General features: G+C 36.5%; 1 protein-coding gene across 6 annotated transcripts; it reads right to left on the reverse strand.

Moving 5' to 3' along the window:
* Positions 1-1,547: 1,547 nt before the first annotated feature.
* Positions 1,548-18,879, reverse strand: gad1a (glutamate decarboxylase 1a). Of its 6 annotated transcripts, none has more exons than XM_065293253.1 (18): positions 18,861-18,879; positions 18,582-18,654; positions 17,443-17,587; positions 15,659-15,718; positions 14,008-14,163; positions 12,745-12,987; positions 11,945-12,035; positions 10,477-10,589; positions 9,803-9,918; positions 8,515-8,594; positions 8,383-8,437; positions 7,469-7,585; positions 6,886-6,950; positions 6,710-6,788; positions 6,340-6,489; positions 5,979-6,086; positions 5,713-5,802; positions 1,548-4,737 (listed from the first exon to the last, which is right to left on the reverse strand). In XM_065293253.1, exons 3-18 carry the CDS (start codon positions 17,525-17,527, stop codon positions 4,564-4,566), a joined length of 1,782 nt encoding a protein of 593 aa, XP_065149325.1. In that variant the 5' UTR covers positions 17,528-17,587; positions 18,582-18,654; positions 18,861-18,879; the 3' UTR covers positions 1,548-4,563. The 6 variants fall into 6 exon arrangements, with proteins under 6 accessions (XP_065149325.1, XP_065149326.1, XP_065149324.1 ...); XM_065293254.1 differs by having other exon boundaries at positions 17,443-17,584; positions 18,760-18,872; XM_065293252.1 differs by having other exon boundaries at positions 18,760-18,872.
* Positions 18,880-22,932: the final 4,053 nt, after the last annotated feature.

Below are 22,932 nucleotides of genomic sequence, written 5' to 3' on the forward strand. Positions count from 1 at the left end.
ATATATTAAGTCAGAGCAGACGGACAATGTTTCAGTCTGTTACCTATAGTCTGTACAGTACACTTTTGAGACGTGTGTGTGTGTGTGAGAGAGAGAGACAGGGAAGAGAGCCAAGCTTATTCTTTCCAAACGCGACTAAGTTTAATAATGCTTGTAATTGGAATTGATGACTGAGTAAGACCTTGATGCTTATACTGTGAGGTTAATGTGAACTATAAGTGAAAGTTCCACATGGAAACCAGAAGCCCGAGCCTGAACTGAAACAGACAAAGAGCCTTTAGATGAAGTAAGTTTTGTGGCATCTAATATACTTTATATTATATGATATAGTTCTATTCTAAAGGTGAACAGTGCACATAGACCTGAAAAGACCTGCTTATGATAAAAATAAATTTGTGCCATGAGCTTAATTAACCAACCTGAGATTTACTGACCACAGTTAAGTATTTAATCACTCAAGCCACATTAAAAAATATCTCAACCATACGTGAAGAAGGGGAATCTGCAGGCAAATGAAGCGTTTTCACAGAGGAATTTCTAAATTGACTTTTAAACAAAGATCATCACATTTAACTATACAGGGTCAGAATGAAAAGGTCTCTAGATGTCAATGGGCCAGTACCCTTTCAAAAAGTACACCTTTACACCTAAAGAGTTACTATAAGTATTAAAGGTAGGTAGTACCAAAAGTATTCATATCTGACCTAAATACCAAGAAGGACTTCCGAAAAGTGTATTGCCCCAGTGACAGCTTCAAACCATTTGACCACACTGTTCATTTTGTGTGCAGATCCAGTGTTTATGCTTGTCATTGTCCAAACACTGTTGTTTCATCACATGGACAGAAAATCTACTACTTCAATAGCAAGTTGAATCCAGCTTGTCCCTGCTTTACACCAACCAAGATAAAAGTCATTCAACCAAGCCACATGCTGAAATTGGCTCTTCACGGGCCTCCTTTGCTCATTAAAAGAGAACAGTGCTTTATGATAAATGTCTTTAAAGAGGTAAATAATGAGCAACGTTGCTTTCACAGGAGTCTGGAAACGCTCTGCCCTGCACAACCGCTGCTTATTCATTTGAGAATGCACAGAGATAAACTGGATATGAGATGAGATCTGCAGATCAGGAGTATTTTCTTTCTGTCCTTAGGCAAAATGAGAAACACTTTCATTGATGACAATGAGCTTCTTAGGGCAAAAACTGTCTGAAATCTGCCAGAAGTTGCTTTTTGGGTAAAGTAATGGTGCGTTTTGTAGCGATTGCATTTCCATTAGCCAGTTGCATTAAACGCTGCAGCTGTGTCTCAACATTACATCAGAGGGCTGTGAAATTCAAGGATAATCTCTGTCAAATGGGCTGGAACGTGAACATTTGGTGGTTCGTGCCGTCTTGGGCCTTTGTCTATTAAGATGAGAAATGACATCACACTTGACCATATCTAAGATAGGACATATCCCATGAAAAGAGCTCACAGCTTACAGATTTTATTTCTAAATGAGTAAATCCCAGATATTTATGATGTGAATGAAGACATACAGAAGGTGTAACGTTTGATGTTTATTTGTAATGGTGAAAGTGAACAGCAACATTGCACTTAAACAGGCAGTGACTGTACTGTAGGTTAAAATACAGTGCTTTTAGAATTGCATCTACAGGGCAGAGTTAAATCAACATTGCATACACAAACTATTAGCACAGTTTCCTAAAGTTTGGAGATTCAGGAATTGGTCACTGTATAAGACAATAACTCAATCTCTAATCATCTACATCCACTAATAAAAATCTCTTTTTCAAGTTTTATCACCAAATTTCATCACCATAAATGCTATTTTACATCATTTATTTACTGTTCTCATTCTTTTAGTTGAATGATATATTTTTTGCAGTTTTAATATAACATTCTGTGACCATCAGGAACCAGATGTCAGCTACAACATTCATTGCATGGCAGTATGGTTAATAAAAGCTTGTTATATTGATATTACACATAAAGTCTATGTTTTGCTTTATTACTATGCCAGGTGTGCAGATTTGTAACTAAATGTCATTTCGTCCCATGTCTTTGGTTAATAAATAGATGAAAATATCTAAGACAATTAAACAATAGAAATATTGTCTCTCATATACAAATAAAGCTACTCACAGGTACAAATAGATTTACGTCTTTCACACAGTTATTCTTGCAATATAAATTACATGTCAACAAGTAGCTCTAGATAATCTTTAGCACTATTCAAACATGTCTACTGTATGTGATAGATGTTTGTCACAAACAATCACAATTTACGCAAAGTTTATACATTTTAAAAATCGGTGTCTTAGTCCAATGACAGTACATACAGTAATCAGTCCTATATTACATAACAGCTAAGAAACTATGTATTTGACTGTGCAATAACATGGACACCACTATGTCCAGATGGTTATAAGATATTTTACAGTATAACTCCTTTGATTTATATTTACCTTTCAGACATATTATGGATTTTAAAGGAAATGTTCTGTTCGAAACAAGTTAAGCTCTATTGACACAAAACATCATTGTGGCACATCCACTGTGAACGTAAACACAATAGCATGTCACAAGCTGCGTTTCCATTACTCTTCAAATTGTGCAAATTGAAATTGTGAATTGAAAATATGTCCATTGTCCAATGAAAACAAAAAGTGTAATTTTTTAACATTTACAGGTCACCTGATGGGGGTAAATTTCACATGATCATTCTTTATAAATGCAAATTCTTGAACTATAACCTCTCCGAGGCCACTTCCAAATGTAAGGGGTTTTCTTTGCCATTAATATTTAGCTAACATGCCTGCGTCTCCTTTTATTAAATTTAAAAACTAATAACCCCAGCAAGCAATAGTTATCATTTCTCCATCTTGGTTAACCCGATGTAGTCCGGCTATGGGTAGCCCACTTCTAGCCAAAATAAACTTGAATGTCGTTTTTTTAATTTATTTATTTTATTTAACTTTATTTATTCTTGGGCTATGGTTAGACATCAATAAAATTTCAACCCTTTAAATGCAAAATTGCTTGCTGGGTTGTGGCTGTTAGAGGTGATCTTTGGTCCAAAGAAATGTATCTGACCCGATATGACCCAAATAACTTTTTACCTGAACTCGATGTGCAAAATCTTTTTTTTTTAATAAAGACCTGACCCAAACAAGAAAATTAGACCCAAGTTCAACCCTAACCAGTGGCATTTTTTGTAACCCAATTGGACCCAAATGTAAACATCACCAACGCTTCGGCGGTCTGCAGCTCCACATGCACCAGTAAGACAGAAAGAAACCTCGGTGGCTTACAACCAATTTGGTCCGCTGAACGAAAACGAAACGAAAAGGGAGTCAATTCCCGTAGACCACCATGATGAAAATGCCCAACTTTAAAGTAGAAAATAATATGTTTACAGCCTGGTACAAAAAGTGTTTTTGGTATAGCTAATTTTGCCCTTCAGGACAACTGTGAGGGGGGTGATTTTTTTTGTAACTCATCCGTTTAAATTATATTAAGCCGTAAAGTTCTGCATAATTAAGGGCGTGGCCACTTGAGTGATGGGTCAACGGCAACTGCTGTCACTAGAATCGAGCTCGGCGGGCGTGGTTTCAGCAACCAGCCACCCCAGCTTCACCCATGTCCCGCCTCTTTACCCATTTTCAGTTTTCGGCTAGTGATTCGCGATGACCTGAGATGAGTGGCATGATGGCGACGGCAGGCAACGCCTACTTTAAGCTTCAAAAACGAAACCAATGGGTGATGTCACAGACACTACGTCCATATTTTTTTACAGTCTATGCGTCAGCCAGATGTTGCAAGCGCTCTTGGTAAACAGGGGCAGTTGGAAAAGGACCCGATGCGCACACACACAAGATAGTTTGGCCGATTCTAGGTTCTGTTTGGCAAAAACGCATTCATTTTAAATGACCTGAGGCCGCTAATATACACAACCCATGTCCGAGGCACACGTAAAAACATTTAGACCCAAATCCTCTCGGGTCTCAGGCTTGGACCTCTGGGCTTCAGATCTAAGTGGACCTGTGAAGACCTCTAGTGTCTGTGAAATACATAAACCTACCATCCGTCACCATGATTTTTGGAATGACTTATAGCGAGAGGAAACCTTTGCGTTTTAGTCGCAGAACATGGGTTAATGGAAATTAATTGACATTTTTATTGACATTTAAAAGAATGTGTGTTTGTGCAAATCTTTAATGGAAACCAGGCAAGAGATGTGATTCATAGAGATTAACTTGTATTGATCCTGAAACATGACTGAAATGTTTAGTTGTATAGCATAGTGAGCACAATGTTTCCAGTATGTATCAGGCAGATGACAGGATGGATTAGACATTTGTTGTCACGATATACTGTATGGTTCTTCAGTATTAAAATGATCAAGGAGTTCACCACCTCTTCATTCTGGAATGTCAGTCTAGATTGTGACCCTGGTGGAACCTTCATTACTCTAGAACCCTCCACCGGTCTAGTACTCGGATCGTGCAGCAAATACAATACTCCAAAATGTCTTCTCCTTTTTCACCCCACAGGCCCTCTTATAAATCCTGGCCCAGTCTTTCTATTTCATCGATGAGGAAGTCGATATCTGACCTGGTAGCAGCTGGATTGGACACAACCATTCGGAAGAAGTTGACCTTATTACCCTGAGGCTGGTAGCCCACCATGGTTGTCCCACACTCCATCATCATTGCCTTGATTTTAGGGGCCACCTAGATTTTAAGACACATGACACCATGGTTCAGTATGGGGTAAAATCCAATTTGATGTTTGTATTAAAGGGCCCTTATACCACGGGGCTGTTGAATGCTTTATTCTGATTGGCTGAGAAATGTTCCATGGGTGTTGATTATTTTTCAATAACCGCACAGCTAACTTTTAAAATGTCTTAAAAATAAGCACCAGAGCAATATTTTTGGTAACCGTGGTATAAGCGGAATAATTTGCTTATAATTCAACGGCCCGCCGTCAATTAGTCCTTACATATTGTGCAAAATCCACTTTTAGAAAGTGTTTGGACATAAATGTGTGTTGGCAGTGTGGGAACACAACAACTCTGCTATGTAAAAAATCCATCCACTCCTGTTTTAGTCCCAATAAACATGCTGTTTTGATTTCTTGTTAATGTGATGTCACACCGACAAAGCCCCGCCCACAGCCACTGACTGACTGTTTAATTTTACCTGTTTCTTAACATGTTGTAGTACTAATGCAGCTAAATATACCATTGTCTCAAACTGTATTCACAGGGATTATCTATTTTTTTACAAGTTACATTCTTTTTTATTTGAAAGTGATTAAGGAGAGGAAAGGAAAGTACAGGGAGGAGAGAGGGGTAATGCATCGGCAAATGACCACGAGCCGGTAATCGAAATCGGGTCGCCGAAAGTGGGGAAGCACCACATGTCGGAGCGCTGCCCACAACACCATCGGCTCCGACAGAATTATCTATTTTTAATCAAAATTCTCATTGTCTGTTGGTAAGGAAGTGAGGAGCTGTAGCTCATTTGCATTTAAAGGTACAGACATGAAAAAGTGTTTTTTAACTCCCACCCAAATAGGAGCATTCGTACATGCAATAACAAATTAACTGTGGGGTATTTTGAGCTGAAACTTCACAGACACACCTGAGACTTATATTACATCTTGTTAAAAGTGGCATAATATGTGCTCTTTAACTGCCTTACCTTGTGGAGTCTTTGTCTTTTCTCCTGTCCATCCGGCAGACCCCGCAAGCTTGGAGGAATGTACCAGAAACACACGTTGGTGTGCTGGGGCTATGACAGGGAAGACAAAGACCAACATGCATGGCTTGATAGTTTTATAGAAACTAGATTTACTCACACATTTTTTTTAAATGGATTGCATCAGAAAGATCAGAGATCTGTCTCAGACAGGTTAATGAATGGACTGATTTAGTTATACAGACTGATGGGTCATGTGTTTTACTCACCTCTCCTTGAAACACCATCTCATATCCTTCACGGTTTTTTATCTTGTGGTAAAGATACTCCGATAACTCCAGACATCTGTCTATGTGTTTCTCAAAACCAATGGTGCCCTGTTAAATAGAGGAGATTCACAACATGTCATACAGTAGATCCATCCATCTGTTCATTTTTATCAATTCTTCCATCCATCACCAATCCATCTGTCTGTCTGTCTGCCTATTGATCCATCGCTACATCAATTCATTGATCCATCTGTCCATCCCTCCATTTATCTGTTTGTCCATGTTTAATCATTCCTCCATCCATCATTGTACATCTATCCATTCATTCACGTTGTGCATATATATCCATGTATCTTCTCACCTTTGACTTCCACATGAGCCAGAATTTAAAGATGTCGACGTGGCGACCACACTGTATGACCTTATCCCCCGTGTCATACGTGACATCATACTGTTTGTCGGGCTGAAAGAGATATCCAGCACACATGGAGTTGCAACCCTGTAGAAGACCCTGTTACACAAAAGTGTGAGAGAAGATGCACATAATGGCATGTCAGAGACAGCGAGAGCGTCTGAAAGCTGATAACACGCTCCAGTGATCTCAATCCTTTCCTCTTTACTGCTGCTTTACCTCTTTCATAAAGTGTTATTCATATGACATCACTGAATTTTTCTTTATTCCATTACGATTCGGACTTATTCACTTTGAAATCCTATTTTTATTCTCTTACCTTCTCGCGGACCAGAATGGCGGAGCACTGTAGTGGAACGCCCATCATCTTGTGAGGGTTCCATGTGACAGAATTGGCTCTGCAGAAACAGAACATCCCATAATAACGACATGCATTCGGCACACGCGTGTGTATTTGGCTGCTTTGAAATTTATAGAAGAGTATATGTTTAATACCTCTCGATGCCATGTAATTTGTGTCTGTGTTTTCTGGACATCAGCAGACCTCCACCCCACGCTCCCTTGACACAGACATTCACACCATCAGTTATAAAAGAACTCAATAAACCCGTTGAGATGGACTTTATGTGACCCCAGTTTAAAAATTAACTATTATCCCTTTTTGACATCAAAACCCATTAGCCAGATGTTACCCGTAGCAGATGTACTGTAGGTGACTGTTATCCAGTATAATAGTGCTGGGTTATTTTCAATCCAGTGTTGGGTCAAAAACGAACATATCGAACCCGTTGGATTGTAATTTCACCTAAGCTGGGTGGTTTCAACCCTTTGTTGGTTCAAATATAAGCTTCTTGGGGTTAATTTAAGCCAACGGCTTGTCCCTTTTTGACCCAATGCTGGGTTTTTTAAAGTTTAGTGAAAATTTTACACAAAAATCAAGTGGAAATGTTTATTTGTTTATTGTAAAAGGACTTTAAAGTCTCTCAAACCATCCTCAGAAATGAGGTTTAATAAAGCTTAAGAAGAAGTGTAGTAAGGTTAACACTGGTGATGTGATAATAAGTGTGAATGTTCTTACATCTACATGAAGCCACATGTTGTATTTCTCACAGATGTCAGCGATCTCATTGATTGGATCAAAGGCACCATAAACAGTCGATCCAGCTGTTGCATTCACAAACAGCGGCACAAATCCCTGGACAGAAAAGAAACAAGAGAGAAGTTTTTAAATTTACGCCTTTTCAGCTCATGAATATAAATAAGGTGACATAACATTTTCCCAATAGTTCTTCTGGCTAAAAGTGTTATAGGCACTGTAAATGATGGTTAATGGTTCAGTTTACTGCAGAAGCGACTGGTTTGTATAGCTCCCCGCTGGCTTTTAAAATCGGCAGACTGTGGCTGGCAAATTTCCTTTGTATGATGGCCGAAACTCCTATTTGATTATTTTTAAAGTGAACATAGGTGCTGCTGTTTTTGGATGGTTGTTGTAGTTTATTGGATGTTACGGTGCTTAATTTATTCAGCCATGTTTTAAATAAAATAACAAACATGTAATTATAATAGTATATGATCACCATCACTTAACACAGTGGTTCTCAATCTGGAGGGGGTACGGCATGGTCCCATGGGGGCTCCAGTTTTATGACATTTTATGAAATACATACATTTATTATTAATTCTTTGTAATTAAATCTCAGAATAATAAGGCTACTAACCAACAGCACTAAATTGTATCAGTGGCGTAGCGTCTGGGCATGCAGGGTATGCATGTGCAAATGGGCCCGGGCCTGGGCCCCCCCAGCTTTTAATTAAACATTTTTTTTCAATTTAATTTTTATTTGTGGCAGCAATAAATATGTTTTTGTATGCATATCATGTGTAGTGATTTCTCATTTCTCCATAACGTTTGAGAACCACTAGGTTAAAATCTCATTATAAGACTGAACAAGGTCTTGTTAGTTAGTTTGTCTGTGTTTACAAAAGACTTACCTTCTGCTTGGCATCAATGACCTTTGCCTCCAGGTCAGCCGGTATGACTCTACCTCTAATAAAGAAAAGCAAATATAACACATAGTCTCAGAGATGTGACGGTCCACAAACACACAGAGATTTCTCTCATACCTCTCATCTGTGTTCAGTAAGATCAGATTCTCTGTGCCAAATCCCAGCGCTGCACTCGCCTTCTTTATAGAGTAGTGACTCTGTGAACAATGTGTTAAATGAAGTCACATTTTACTGATGTTGACATGATATTGTGTTGTATTATACCACGGATCCGTTGAATGCTGTATTCTGATTGGCTGAGAAATGTTCCATGGGTATGCATTAATTTCTGATAACCACACACCTACCTTGTCAAATGTCTTAAAAATAGGCACCAGAGCAATGTTTGTGGTAACCGTGGTATAAGAGGAATAATTGACTCCGGTCCTTTGAATTATTTGAAAATAATGCACACTTGTGGTGTAACGGCACTCTGCTTCGCTTCGTGCCGCATTGCACCTTGGGTGTGCATTATTTTCTTATAATTTAATGGCCCGTCGTCAATTATTCCTTACATATTTCCCCAGAAGTTTTCAGTTTTCTATAGTATGTGTTCTCTGTGCAGCTTTGATTTTGAAGTTCTGGTTGATGAAGTGCATTTGTTTCCTGTTTCTCCATTGATTTGTTGCCAGGTCTGTCTGGTTAATTAGTCTTGTTAACCCATTTGACTTGTATATTTGTCAAGTATTTTATGCCTTTGTGTTCTCTCTGTCTATGCAATGTTGACTGATGTTGGTGTAATTTGCTTTGGTTTCTTGGTTTTTAAGTTGCAAGGTAGGATAACTAATCATGCACCACATATTGTTTGTTAAGACTGATATAACCCAGGATGTTTCTGTTTCTCTTTCATTTCTAACATTGGGTTCTCACAGAAAAACATGCAGAGCATGAGGTATAAACACAGCATCAACTTCAGCACGTTTACTCATTATTTTTTTTTATAGATATGATAATAATAACAGGCTCTAATCCAACATAATTACTCCATATTTACATACTGGGACTGCAGCTTTGAATACAGAATATGTGTTCACGCATGTAAATGTTGGTGGTCATATTAAAATATATTGACATTTATAAATTATCAAGCATTTAATTTTTGATGCTTATTTTTAATGATAGAGAGATACAGAAAGTCTGAAAGTCTGTCGGTGGTGGCTGGATCTCAATAAATTATATTTACTTGTGTAATTAACAGCTACCGATGAATTAATTTGCTGACAAAATGCATTTACTGGCAAAACAGATAGAATCATGAAACCTACCCAGAATTCATTAGCTTACATATTAGCCTCCCTAGAAAGCCTCTTCATGGACCAACTGAAAAAGGAGAGACATAAAGATAAAGTGACTATAAATGACTCACATGTTCTGAGGTGAAGAGCACCAGCCTGGGAACCGCAGCCATGCCTTTGATTTTAACTTCAGGGTAATGCTTGTACCGTGCCACCATCACGCTATACATGTTTGAGATCGCTCCTCCTGAAAATACACAACTATACATTTAACAAGTTTTATCAAGATGAAGAATAGGTCTGTTAAAATAAATGAATCAATTCTGTGACATAATTCTATCAGGTATGTCAAGTATTTTACGAAATTTGTATCAACTTGGTTTTGACTAACATCAAGACCAGGCTGTGTACTGCTATTCTCTTTCATTCAAAAACAGTACCTTCATGCACTCTAGCAATCACCATAGCAACCACATACTGTACTGTAGTGCACACTTAGACATTAATAACACTTTGAATAGCAAGTAAATAGCAACTCTCTAGTGATGAGTTGCTTATCTTAATAAATAAAGTTAAAATAACTTAAGCTAATTCAACTTTATTGTATATAGCAACTCATCACTAGTCAAGATAAAAAATCAAAGATGAAAGGACTTGCAAGTTTAAACTTTAAATGTTTGCACTGCATTAGCTCCTCTGTGGTTAACCCTTTCATATCATCAGTTCATTTATCAGCTGAGAGAATAAAATCATTTTACCCTTTCAATGTCGAATTTATTAATATTGTGCTGTTTACATGCCACACCTGGAGAAAATATCCCATCTCCCTCTCCATTTGGCCAGCCGATAATCTCTCGCATCTTCATCAGGGTTAGTTGCTCCATTAGAACGAACACTGGTGCAATTTCATATGTGAACCTGTAAACACACAAACCTGTCATCTCTACCTGTCCCACATTAATAAATGTCTTGACAATAAAAGAAAATTCTATATTTATCTGTACTCGTATCATCAGCCCATTCAGTGGATCATAGATATATTCTGATGTGAAGATTCCACTGAAGGAATTAATGGGTACTTTTAGTGACACTTGCTTTATAATTTATACAAGAATTATAAAGACTGTTAAGACCATTAAAGTTTTCTTCAGGAACAAATTTGTAATTGTTAAGGTTTTGAGACACTTTGTTTGATTAGTTAATAAACAGGATTTGAGACACATTTAAAGATGCTTTTAAGGTCCTTCAGGGCTTCCACCAGTGTCGCATCTGAAAAATGCCAAATAGTGCTTTTTGTGATTTTTATATCAGTTCTTTCATAAAACTGACTTTTACCATTTATTGGGGTCAAGTAGTACTGTCAGAAAATACAGCTCCCTGAAATCCACCAATTGCAGGAATGAGGGAAGTAAAAATTTTTATTGATCTAAAAATGCACTGTGAAAGACATCATAAAATCTGTGACCCTTTGAGGTCAAACAAGACCAGGCTGTTCACTGTTCACTATTGTCTTTCATTACAGTAAAGGGACATTTCACCCATTTGCATTAAGCTTTGTATAGTTAGAACCCCAGTCATGTTTTTGAATGGTCGTGCATCATTTTCTCAGTAGCCGCTGAGACAGGAGAAATACAGATTTCAGTGTTGCACTTCCTTCTTTCAATGATGTAAAAATCATCATTTTGCATCATTGAAAGCAGGAAGTCAAATATCTTTGTAGAGGGGGTGAGACTACAAACACCCCATTTTCTCGGTCAAATAGGCCCCAAATTCTAAATGTATGTTACATTTCAACTACAAATATGACACACTTTCAATAAAGATGAATGTTTCTACGGGTGAAATGCTCCTTTAAAAAACTACCTTCATGCACTCTAGCAATCAGTTTTGTTCAGACAAGCACTGCTCACATTTTCTTAAACGTAAAGCTCAAGTTTTGTTTGTTTGTTTGTTGCTCTTGTCTGTGGATGGGGGTAGTGATGGGAGGGGATTATTTGAAAGTCTCAGCTGGTCGTGTGTAAATTAGCCTTAACCAATGAGGTGTTACTCTACATTCTGGCCATGTCCATCTGCAGGCTGTCGCAAAACTCTCTGTTTCATCTCTGCTGAGAGCTACAGTAATACTGTGTGTTATTCTGAGACACCTCAACATAGTCTCCAGTTAACAGAGAAAATAAAACAAACTTCATGAAATGACTCACCATAAAAGTTGTATTCCTGAAAAGTTTAGATACAATATGTAAAGCAATTTCGTAAAGAAATGTGGATCTCACATGTTTGTATTAGCCGTAGATGTTAGCCACTCTCCAGCTAAACCTATGATGTCTAGACCTGAAGACAGCTGGTTAAAAAACCTAGGGTGACCTGTGAGGAAAAGACAGAGAGAACATGAGTGAACTCCAACACTGAACTAATGCTCAGATATCGTTGACCTGTTCACAGTGTTCAAAAGTTCTTACACTATTGTGTATTGTGAATGTTTATATATATTTACATCATACAGTCAACAATGGAAAGGAATCAGAAATGATCGCCCTGATCAGATTTCTTTTGTGCTTTAAATAAATATCAACTGCTTCTCTGAAGATCAATGGACATTTAGCTTAAATGTGCGCTGTATAAGTTTTAGGAGGATCTTAAAACATAAATGTAATATAATCTACAACTATATTATCAGTGGTGTATAAAGACTTTACAATAAAGAGTAGCCATAGTTTGTTTTAACCCAAACTTTTGACAGAGAAAATTGGAAGAGCACTGTACTTCGGCTTTTATTCATTCAGATCCATTCCTTGAAAGTGAGATTAATGTTTGTGCCTCTAGTGGTGCTAAACAGAATTGCATACTTAATACAAGCTTTCCAATCAGATTCCACCTAAACTCACACAATTAGTTATATGTTTTATGTTTTATTTTTTATTTTAGCCAGTATATCAAACAGGTCTGATGCTTGAACAACAGAGCAATGTTTACACTTTCACTTTCACTCTTTTAAAATACAATTACCACCATTGTATTTACACTTGAGATTACTTTTGTGCTTTAAATATGAACTGGTTAAAAGTGCAGTTACCTGTCCGAACTCCATATTTAAGTGTATCTCTGCAGTCCACCAGGATCTGCTCCAGGCTCTCTGGCTGATCACACAGCTCTAAGTTAAATCCCTCCATTCCCTCCAGCAGCTGATGGGGATGATGAAAATCCAGCACTTTGGTGGATCTGTCGAAGGTCTTCCGCACATAGTTAGTCAGGATGTCTACAACCTCCAGAAGAAACTGGATTGTATACTCCTCTCCATTTTTGGAAGGAAGCAGATCTGTAATCAGATTTATCACGATTAGATCAAAAGGCAACAAATTGGTCTACAGTTTTAAAAATAAATATCCCAATCTGATAAAATCATTTATGAGTGGAAAACAATGTTAGGATGCAGTTAACAGATGAAAGAAATGTTACCAACAGGATATTCAAAAATTAGTTATGCAATAGAAACAAATATTTACTGCATACAATCAACATGATGATTCTTTGAGCATTTGGATGGCATCTGGCATCTTAAAAAGATCTCTGAGTGCAAACTGATCTCAGTTACATATCATTTTAAAGTGGAAACTCAACAGAAACAATAAAAAGCTAACTTTGCAATTATGTTTCTCTTGGATTACTGATCTATACATTCTGAAATATAAAGATGCTCCAAAAGGATTTTTCACAGTTATGCCTTAAAACACTTTCAGTCAAACGTTTAAAAAAAAAAACCTTTTCCTTTTTATACACTTTAAATTGTGCTGTTTTTTACCCAAAGCTTGGTAAATATTGGATAAAATACGTTGGGTTATAAATAAACTTATGCTGGGTTGTTGTTAAACCAACCATGATTTGAAACAGCATTGCATTGAAACCACCTAACATAGGTTTACTTATTAACCCAACATGTTATTTGTCCAAAATATTCAAAATAATAATCTAAAAAATTATATTTAACTACTAAGATCTTTTTGTGAAACAGAAAGGTTCTTCGGATGTTTAGGGTTCTTTATGGAACCACACAAGCAAAATTATTTTTCTATCACATCATGAAGCACCTTTATTTTTAAATCACTCATAATCTAAAATCAAACAAGTTTCTTAACAAACACATGCTTAAATGTTTATTAAATGCAATTAAATAAATAAACGATATAGAGCAGGGCCATTAACACAAATGCCACTATAAGGGGAATCTGTAGCACCACGAAATCTGCTTAAAAACACAACGTTTAATTATTTTAATTCTTTGTAAATAAAGGCGATCAGGCTATGTCACGAACAAAAGTAAAAGTGATTGTATGCTCACCCCTTGCGTATAGATTTGAGAAGTCTGCCTCTGTGCGTCTGTAGCGAGACTCTCGCTCATTATCCTGGGTGAAAATGCTCTTGGATGTCTGCTGATCGTTAAAAAAGCCGACAATTCGACTCTTGTCGTCAGCATTATTGTTCTTCTGCAAGAATCCTACATTATCACACAGAGAGGAGGAGTGAAACGAGAGATCTCTTTTTCCAAACATTACAGGAAAATAATGTAGCCTATCTCAAATAGGCCTAATAGGTCTGTAAACTTATTTTCGCAGCAGTGCTGATGTCCTTACTGTCCGAGACATGATTTTATAGTCTATCTGGGTGAGGTCACAGCCGATGACATCAGTGTCTGTATTAACAGCCAATAATAGTCATTCAGGGCCACTGTAAATCACTGAGAGACTGTCTGAGAGATGCGCGTCCAGGGTGCTGATGCTGCGCTCGTCCAGATCATTGGGTATTGTTAATACAGCATTTTTATAATGGATAATTTAGACCATTATTCAAAAATAAAATTGTTATTATGTACATGTAGATGCAAATCTGCATTAATCAATTAATCATCCGTTTTACAAACACCTCTCAGAGCTGAATATCATTTTGGTAAAAAACTTTTAGTAGAAATGTTGGGGTCTTTTATGAACTCTCAACATCTTCCGCTTATACGCGATTATTCACGCATCTACACCAGTCACATTTCGAGTATAATTTAATAGCTATCACAGTTAAGCTTAATTTTCTTTCATTTTTAATTACTAGAAGACAGTTTGCATTTTTGTAACTAAACGTAGGTTATCTATATGTGACAATTTATATTTTATTTTTCTGTAAATCGTGAACCATAAAGAGATGAAGCTCCTATAATTTATGAAGGATAGCCTACTTTATTTCCACAGCATTAGATCCCGCATCTCCTTCACGATGGCAGTATGTAAAGGCGACTTGTGTTATCTCGACCAAACAGAGGTTTGACGGATTGTAATTTAATAGATTTCCATTGGCCGTAAATCCCTCATGGTGACCGTATCTCCTGTAATTATCAGCTCATCTCTTTGCTCTTTTGTGTATGCCTGGCAATAAAGCCTGAAAGACCTTACAATTCAACACTCTTACCTTTATCAGTACAAAATATCTTATATTCATACATTTGCTATATTTTCAGTATTATTCGTGTTGTTACACTGCATGGCTGTCTGCATTTTCGGTCCTTCTATAACAGTCGCACACATTGGCCTCCAGTCACAATGTGTTTTACTTTTTTTTTTTAAGACTACCCTGTCCCTGTACTTACAGGTAAATAATGAATGTAGGATGTAATTGCTAGTTTAAGGAGTCTGTTTACTGTCAATTAGGTTATCATGGTCACAACTGCCAGAAGGAGGCGCTAAAGAAACACATCTGACCATCAAAAAGCAATTAACTCTGTAATGTGATGCACCACACTGCCAGTTTAAGAAACATGCAGTATTTCAGCCGTAGGTTACACGACGCTATATTTGGCATGGTTTTTTTTTTTTAATAATGCAACATATGTTTTATATATGCATGTACATAAAATATAAACATATTTACATGTAGGCTATATTATTTCCTTTTTTTAGATTTACAAAATGATTTTGTGCAAAATCCATGTTGGTGTGAAAACCTACCGCATATCTTCATTCCAAGCTTTCTCGTACAGCCGTGTGCTACTCCACTCCAGTCATAATCTGTTGGGAAAAATGGCAAACCTCTTAGTAATTTGGCAAAATAAAATGACAATAACAGTGCCCGCCTACCCGCGAAATACAATAAGCAATATCCTCTCCTTAAATTTACCCAAGCTGTAAATTTGCCATCCTTTATACCGCTAATATAAATTAAAAATTAATACAGGCCGAATCTGAGAATTCATTTGGAGCTGTAAGGTACCCCGCCCCTGCGTCCCAAATTCTCAATGCTATTACGAGTTCAGCACCATTTACCAAGTCATTATCTCTGTCGGTCCAGACCTCAGTCTCCCAGCGACCCTTCTGCTTTCCATTTCTCCATTCATCACAAGTGCATTAAAGCGCATTATTCTGTCTTTTTACTTTTTCTTTATACATTAGGCTATAAAACATCATACACTCTATAAAAATACTGGGATATTTTTAACCTATTGTTGGGTCAAAATGGAAAAACCCAGCCGGTAAATTAAACCCAAAATGTTTTTTATATTTATTTTTAAATAACCCAGCCTAGGTTGGCTGAAATGGGCTAGGTACATCCCTTTTTCACCCAATTCTGAAAATAACCCAGCCTTTTTTTAAGTGTATAACTAAATTTAGATTTTTTTTGTTATTAGGATAAAATGTAGATAATCTTCGGTAGTCTAGGCTACATGTTTTTTTTTTAAAAAAATAAAGGGATGGCTTTAAATCTTTGTTTGAATTAAAGTTTGTTTTTTGTTTGTTTGAAATAAACAGACTATGCCCAAATCCCTAATTTCTACAAAGCCAAAATACATCCACGTGAAAATTTAAACTTTGCTTATTTTTATTACCTTATGTGGTTTTATTATCTCACTTTTGTTAAAAATGACATTCCAAGAGTGAATGAATAGCCATCAGTTTCGCTTTTCTATATGACAGAAATAGAGTAGGCTAAGCTACATATAAATAAACAGTATAAGCATAATGTACATTAAGAAATGAAGAGCTTTGTTGTTTTACCCTGGAGCTACGGAAAAACTTGAAGAAATGGCCACAATATGCCGTGACTAATTTTTAAAGAGCACGTTTATTGTTCCTGTTATAATGGAAATCTCTCAGGCTGAAAAGGCTATTAATACACAGTGTGCTGTTCATCCCCCATCTAAGAGGAACACACTGAAGCGAATAGCGAGTCATTAGCACCGATTTAGAGTGCCTACAATTATAGCTACACTTCGCATAATTACACACTTCTTCAGACAGACCCGCGATCATTTTTTACTTAAGAAAGGCGACACAAAATGTAAAACAACTGAAAAATAAATAGGAAATTTAATATAGCCTATAGAACTGCAATGTGGTGTCAGAAATAATAATAACAATAATAACAGCCTAATAATGATAATAATATACTTAAACTAAAAATTTTGTTGAAAAAAAAACAATCCGTTTTATATATAAAATCAAGCCAAATGAGAGGTATTTAAAATCGATGATGACAGATGCGAGTTGACTGCTCGTCTGTCTCGACTAATTGTCTGTGAGCACGTGTTTTTAAAGACCATCACCTATGTTGACAGCGAATTCGTCTGGCTGCTGGCTGGCGCGAGATGTCCGCTGCGCGCGCAATGTCGCGGTGATTTGTTGGTCCTGAAGCTTTGCGAATAGCGCCGCTTTCCCGCCTTGGCGACAAGATTAATGTCGTTGGCCACAAAGCAAATAGCAGGAGTGAAATAGCGGTTTATCGGCGATGGACCTACTTGAGGAGGGTGGCCGTAAATTTGTCGAGTTGGGGTCTGGATCACCGCCACAGGAGGAGGTGGAGGAGGGTACCGACGCCGCCATCACTCCCAAGTGTTTAAGTCCTTAATCCAAAGTGCGCTGTCACCCTCGGGGAAACTGCTGCTGTTTTAGTTGAAAAGAAAGTCAAGATGACTGGAGGTGAGAGAAAACGAGAGAGGGAAAGTTCAGCTATAACTTTTACAGAGTAATCGCTTCTTTAACTATTACCAATGACATATTGTTTGATAATGTTATATCATAAAGAGGGGAAGAGCAGCCCAGTCTCACAAAATTTCGTTATATAGTCAAGTATTTTTTTATTCTTTTTTCGTGATAGGAAAGAGAAGGGAATAGAGGTGCAGAATCAATGAAGTTGTAGGCTATTAATTGACTACATTAGATGTGCTTATAGTCGCAATTCACTTGTCAATGGCTTTAACAGGAGGACCACTAGTAAAAGGTTTTGGGAGAGTTATGCTTATGTTAAAGCTCGTCCCTGATATAAAAGAATCACTTGTTATAATTTTTAACAAACACTAAAGGATTAAATCATTTTAAACGCAAACATGCAAATTAACCATTCTTTAGATGTGGTTATAAATATAACTACTATAAAAACTACATTTTAATATTAACCCCGAATGTTTGCACACAGGTTACCATGCTTTAAAAAAATCCTAGTTAAACCTCTCAAAATTTGCATGTTGCTGCATGATGACGCCAAAATTTTAAAAGTTTATTTCATTCAAATGAATCTGGCGCTCATCATCACTCCTGTAGGAATCCCACATTATCCTGATTAATGTATCCGACACTTGTTAACATTGATTATATTGTGAATATTGATTTTTCAATCTAGAAGATACATAGATAATTGTTCTTTAAAGGTTACTGAAACTGCTTTTGAGATATTGTACCATACATCAGTATCAAACAGATACCCATTAATAGGTTCGTATAAGCTGTATTTATTATAAGACTCCCGTGATAAAACCCAGCCATATACTGTTTAACCCAGTGAACATAGAGTGCAGACTGTGCTTGGACTGTCGTGAAGCACCTGTTACATGAATATTTCAATTAATATTTCACATGCACATTTAAAGAAGACACTTACCTTTTGAAAGATCACAGGGAGCGCAACAGTATCCAAAATCTGCACTAAATTTCCACAACGCAGATGTTGCCTCCTGTAGAATCAGCGCACATATATATTAGGAAGAAAAACTCAATCACGATATTAATGTTTAATTTGCCACTATACTCAATCGAAATGCAACATGAGCAGGACGCACGGTTTGGTTATCCGTACACCTCTCCACAACATCAGAGACTGAAACACATCTCATTTCTCTCGAGGCATCAGTATGAGCATTACGACAGCTCTGGCACTTACCCGCAGGACCTGGTGCCTTAAATGAAAAAGCAAGTCACGAACAAACACTTTACAACAGCAACACACTATACACACACCTCCAGAGTGTCATTCTGACCTTGAAAACATCAGGGACAGCACTCCTAACAGCACACCAAACATATTAGTGCCTCATGTTTTATTCATGCACTTTAGCACCTGTTCTTAGCCAGGTTGAACAGGTTATTCATTACGAATAATCATAGGGGAGATGTTGTGGTTTGGAGGGGACATTTAAAAGGACATTTCCTTAACCTTGAAAAGAAAAGCTATTTTTACTGTCCACTTCTTTGTCCTGGATCTGGGACGCGACAGGGAATGCTGTATGGATTGGTACTGTGGGTACTTTGGGAGAATTCCACATGGTGGCAGCACGCAATCAATTTTATTTTTTGTTAAAGCTTAAGCACGGCTCCCACATACAGACACGCATTAGTTCACGCATGTAGTGGTCTTCATGTGTGATAAGTTGCTAAGGATCATTTTTACTAAACCACATTTGAGTTTATAGGCTTGTAATTTCGATTTATGTACTGAAAGAATTGATCCTTCATATACTGCACTATTGCAAATGCCTTAATATTCGTTTCAGCACCTGGACAGCTCCATATGCTCACATCTGTAAAGACGCGCATTACGCGGCTCTCTCACAATAAAAGGTCTAAACATTTAACAAACATCCATCAATCGATCAATCAATCAATCAAAAGACTAAACACAAACATCATGATTTTGCAGCATACTGGCTGCCTACCCTTTCTTTTCATGAATTCATGAAATGAGTGTTGGTCAGAGGTTCATTCTTTTCAAAAACTTTTCAACAACAACACATTTTTAAATAGAATTTTCGTATCGTTATACAGTTTATATCAGATTATTTGTAAGATAGGCCTAATAGAGAATATAAATAAACGTACAGTATGTGATCTAGCTGATGTTATTACTGTATGTGCACAATGTCAGAATTGTTTTTATAATATGTACCCCAGCTGTCATTGGGGCGGTACCCTTTTAAAAAGTAGGCTACAGATTTGTACCTGAAGAGTTCATATTAGTACATCAGAGGTACATTTTGGTACCAATGAGAGCTTATTAGTACTTCAAAGATAAATATTAGTATCTTAAATGTACATATTTGTATGAAATGTATACATATCTGCACCTAATGGTACATATTAGGACCTTTATAAAGGGTAACCCAGTGACAGCTGGGGTACATATTTTTTTCTGATAGTCTAGGTCTAGAACATGTGTAAATAGGCTATAGTATATTCACAAAATATAATGTTATGTATAAAATAAATAGTTTATGCCATTCTTAATGAAAGCAGCAAAATTGATCTCGAATCTCAAATTACGAGAGAAGACATTGAGAACGGATCGCATTATGTTGCTTTAGATCCATAAGTCGACGCAAGATGGCGCTAGTATATTAATAGCTGCCAACAAAGTTCAGTTTGCACCTGCTTGTCCTGGTAATATTTATACCATAAAATATGAAATATCAATGAAGGATCTAACGTTTTATTTGTGTACTATAAAAAACTATTTTCTTTAAAATTTGACATTTTCTAGAGATAATTATATTGTAATATTTTATTTTATACTATAATTTAATCATTTACTGGAGTTGGTCATCAATACAGTGTCTATGGCCCAAAATAATCACATTATTACAATCTATTTTGGTATCACAGGCTTTAAGATCTTACTGAAGTTACTGTAAATGTTGAACCAGTGTGATATTTTCTTAAGACAAACCACTTAAAAATCAGAATCAAAACCAGCCTGCAATAATAAGGAAACATAACTTGAATCGATGGCTCAGACAGACATATAGATGTCTTTCTAATGTGAACCGAAAACAGCCAAAAGCACTTAAGTAAATGTATGAATTTAACAGCATTGTGTCTTCCCATTTCATTCGAATATCAAATCAATGTTTTTATTTAGCATGTAAGAGACTGATTTTAAACAGAACAGGTTGTTTTGAAAATGACCAAAACAGAAAAGTAGTGTATGATGCCCATAATCGATGCTGTTAAACACATCCAAAACAACCTTTGATGCTGAGCTAGGCCTGGGTATGTTTTTTTTTGCATTTAACTTTCTGAAATAAACAAGAAGATGTTAGATGTAACGTATGCATGCCTAAGTATGTGTGTCTAAATGTCTGATTCTGCCAGACTTTCAACAGACTCACATCAAAGGAAGATCAGAGTGTGGCATTCAGATCAGGTCATGCTGGGGTTTAAACACAAACTCCCTCCAGCAGTCCCTCCATGCAAAGCCACATGTGTTGTTGTGATAGCCTGACCGCATCTCACACTCGGAAGGGGAAAAAGACACCCATTATCCTGCCCTGTAGAAATGTACTGCTTGTTGCAATGTGCAGTGACACATTAAGATGTTTAGGAATAATGGGAAGCTTTCAATAATTTTAGTTATTAATTCTAGCATGCACTGTCAGGAATTGCAGTAATTGTTATATTTAAGATCTATTTCTATTTAGATTTTTAATTCTTCTTTATCTAAATCTGTCACCAAATCTACTTGTTTGTACCAGACAGACCATTTTATTTTTGTAAAAATTTTGTAAATTAACTCCAAAAATTACTGATACATTCCAAATAACCTGTTTTCTTTTGCTTTGGGGTTCATTTTAATTTTGGTAAGAACTGGTTTAAATGATCTTTACATAAACAAATTTCCTGTGGGCTTCTCTTAGTGTTTGAGAGCTAAAGTAAGTTATGTTGTCCATCAATCTGGTAAGAAGACAGTATAAATGCTACAAAAGCTCTTACTGGGACAGGAAACTTTAAAAAGGTCCTTCAATCTACCATATATATGTATATTTGGTACCTGTGAACTACAAAGGTATAGTCTTTAAAAGAGTACCGCCTCTTGACAGCTTTTGTACCCATTGTTTTCTGTAAGGGTATAAAGAGACAGTTGAGAATGTTCTGCATGTCGAAATCATGATTGTACCGCCAAGTGTAATATAGGCTAAGTAAAACTACCTGTTTATAGGTTTATCACATATATGGGTTACACACATGTGGGCAGTTCCATGCAAATGTCAACTTTATTATAAAAAGTAAAGTTTTTACCGATGAAAAAATGTCTCTGTTAAAGTTTTTAAAGCATTTTTATTGTGTTTCATAGATAAGTAGGCTAAGTGCAAATGAAGAAATGTCACGTCCATAATGCTGTTTCTTCTTCATAAATGCGCACACAAAAATGTAATTAAAATAAATACTAAATGTTCTTTGAAGATCCGTCCCTTTTCCATTTGTTGGGTATTATTGCTTCTGGTTAAAAATTCTCTGAATTCCTGGAAAGTATGTTGTCTCCCAAAAACTTCCTTTTTGTCTCATTCATAATGCATGCATGTTTTCCTTAAAATAGTAAACATGAGTATAGACTGATTTTTTGATGTCTGGACTATATCATCAGGGGAAATATAAACAGATGATTCAGTATATTGGTAATAAATACATTCTCTGAGATATTACATTTTAGGTTTTGACTGCAACACAAAGGGAATAAAAATAAATAATAAAAAAAGAATTTATATTTTTGCAAAAATTTTACTCCATTTTATCAAGCCGGTTTATGAGGTGTGACTCGGTGTTACATTAAAACAGTATTAGAGGTGTTTCAACCTATGCAAAAACATACAAGCAAATAAAAATGTAGATTTGTGTTGGAAAATGTTTAAACATTTAGTTTCAAAAGATTTAATTTCAAAAGTTTTTTTTAAGATTGTGAGAAAGACTTCTGTCAAGTGATGCTGTAGTGTACGTATATAACCTACAGTTTCAACAGTTGATATGTTGAATACAATTGAATACATTAAATATAAATGCTCAGTTATGTTCATGTTATTGTTGATATGATATGTAAATGATCTGAAAGTTTGGAGAAAAATGAATTAAAAGTGAAACGCTTGTCACGTATGCAACAAATACTTTAAGTGTGACTTATGCATCAACCAATGAACACACACCACTGCAATTCATGAACACACACACACACACACATCCAGAGCATT

The sequence above is a fragment of the Paramisgurnus dabryanus genome, chromosome 15 (genome assembly GCF_030506205.2).
Source record: "Paramisgurnus dabryanus chromosome 15, PD_genome_1.1, whole genome shotgun sequence".
Lineage (NCBI taxonomy): Eukaryota > Metazoa > Chordata > Actinopteri > Cypriniformes > Cobitidae > Paramisgurnus > Paramisgurnus dabryanus.

Bases quoted from the DNA above. Each gene is read 5' to 3' on its own strand.
- gad1a (XM_065293253.1), bottom strand. From the start codon at position 17,527: ATGGCGGCGTCGGTACCCTCCTCCACCTCCTCCTGTGGCGGTGATCCA. The intron at 14,164-15,658 runs GTAGGTTTTCAC...GTGATAATGTAG, and splicing joins GCTTGGAATGAAGATATGCG to GATTCTTGCAGAAGAACAAT. The intron at 10,590-11,944 runs GTGAGATCCACA...GTGTGTTTACAG, and splicing joins TCTACGGCTAATACAAACAT to GTTCACATATGAAATTGCAC.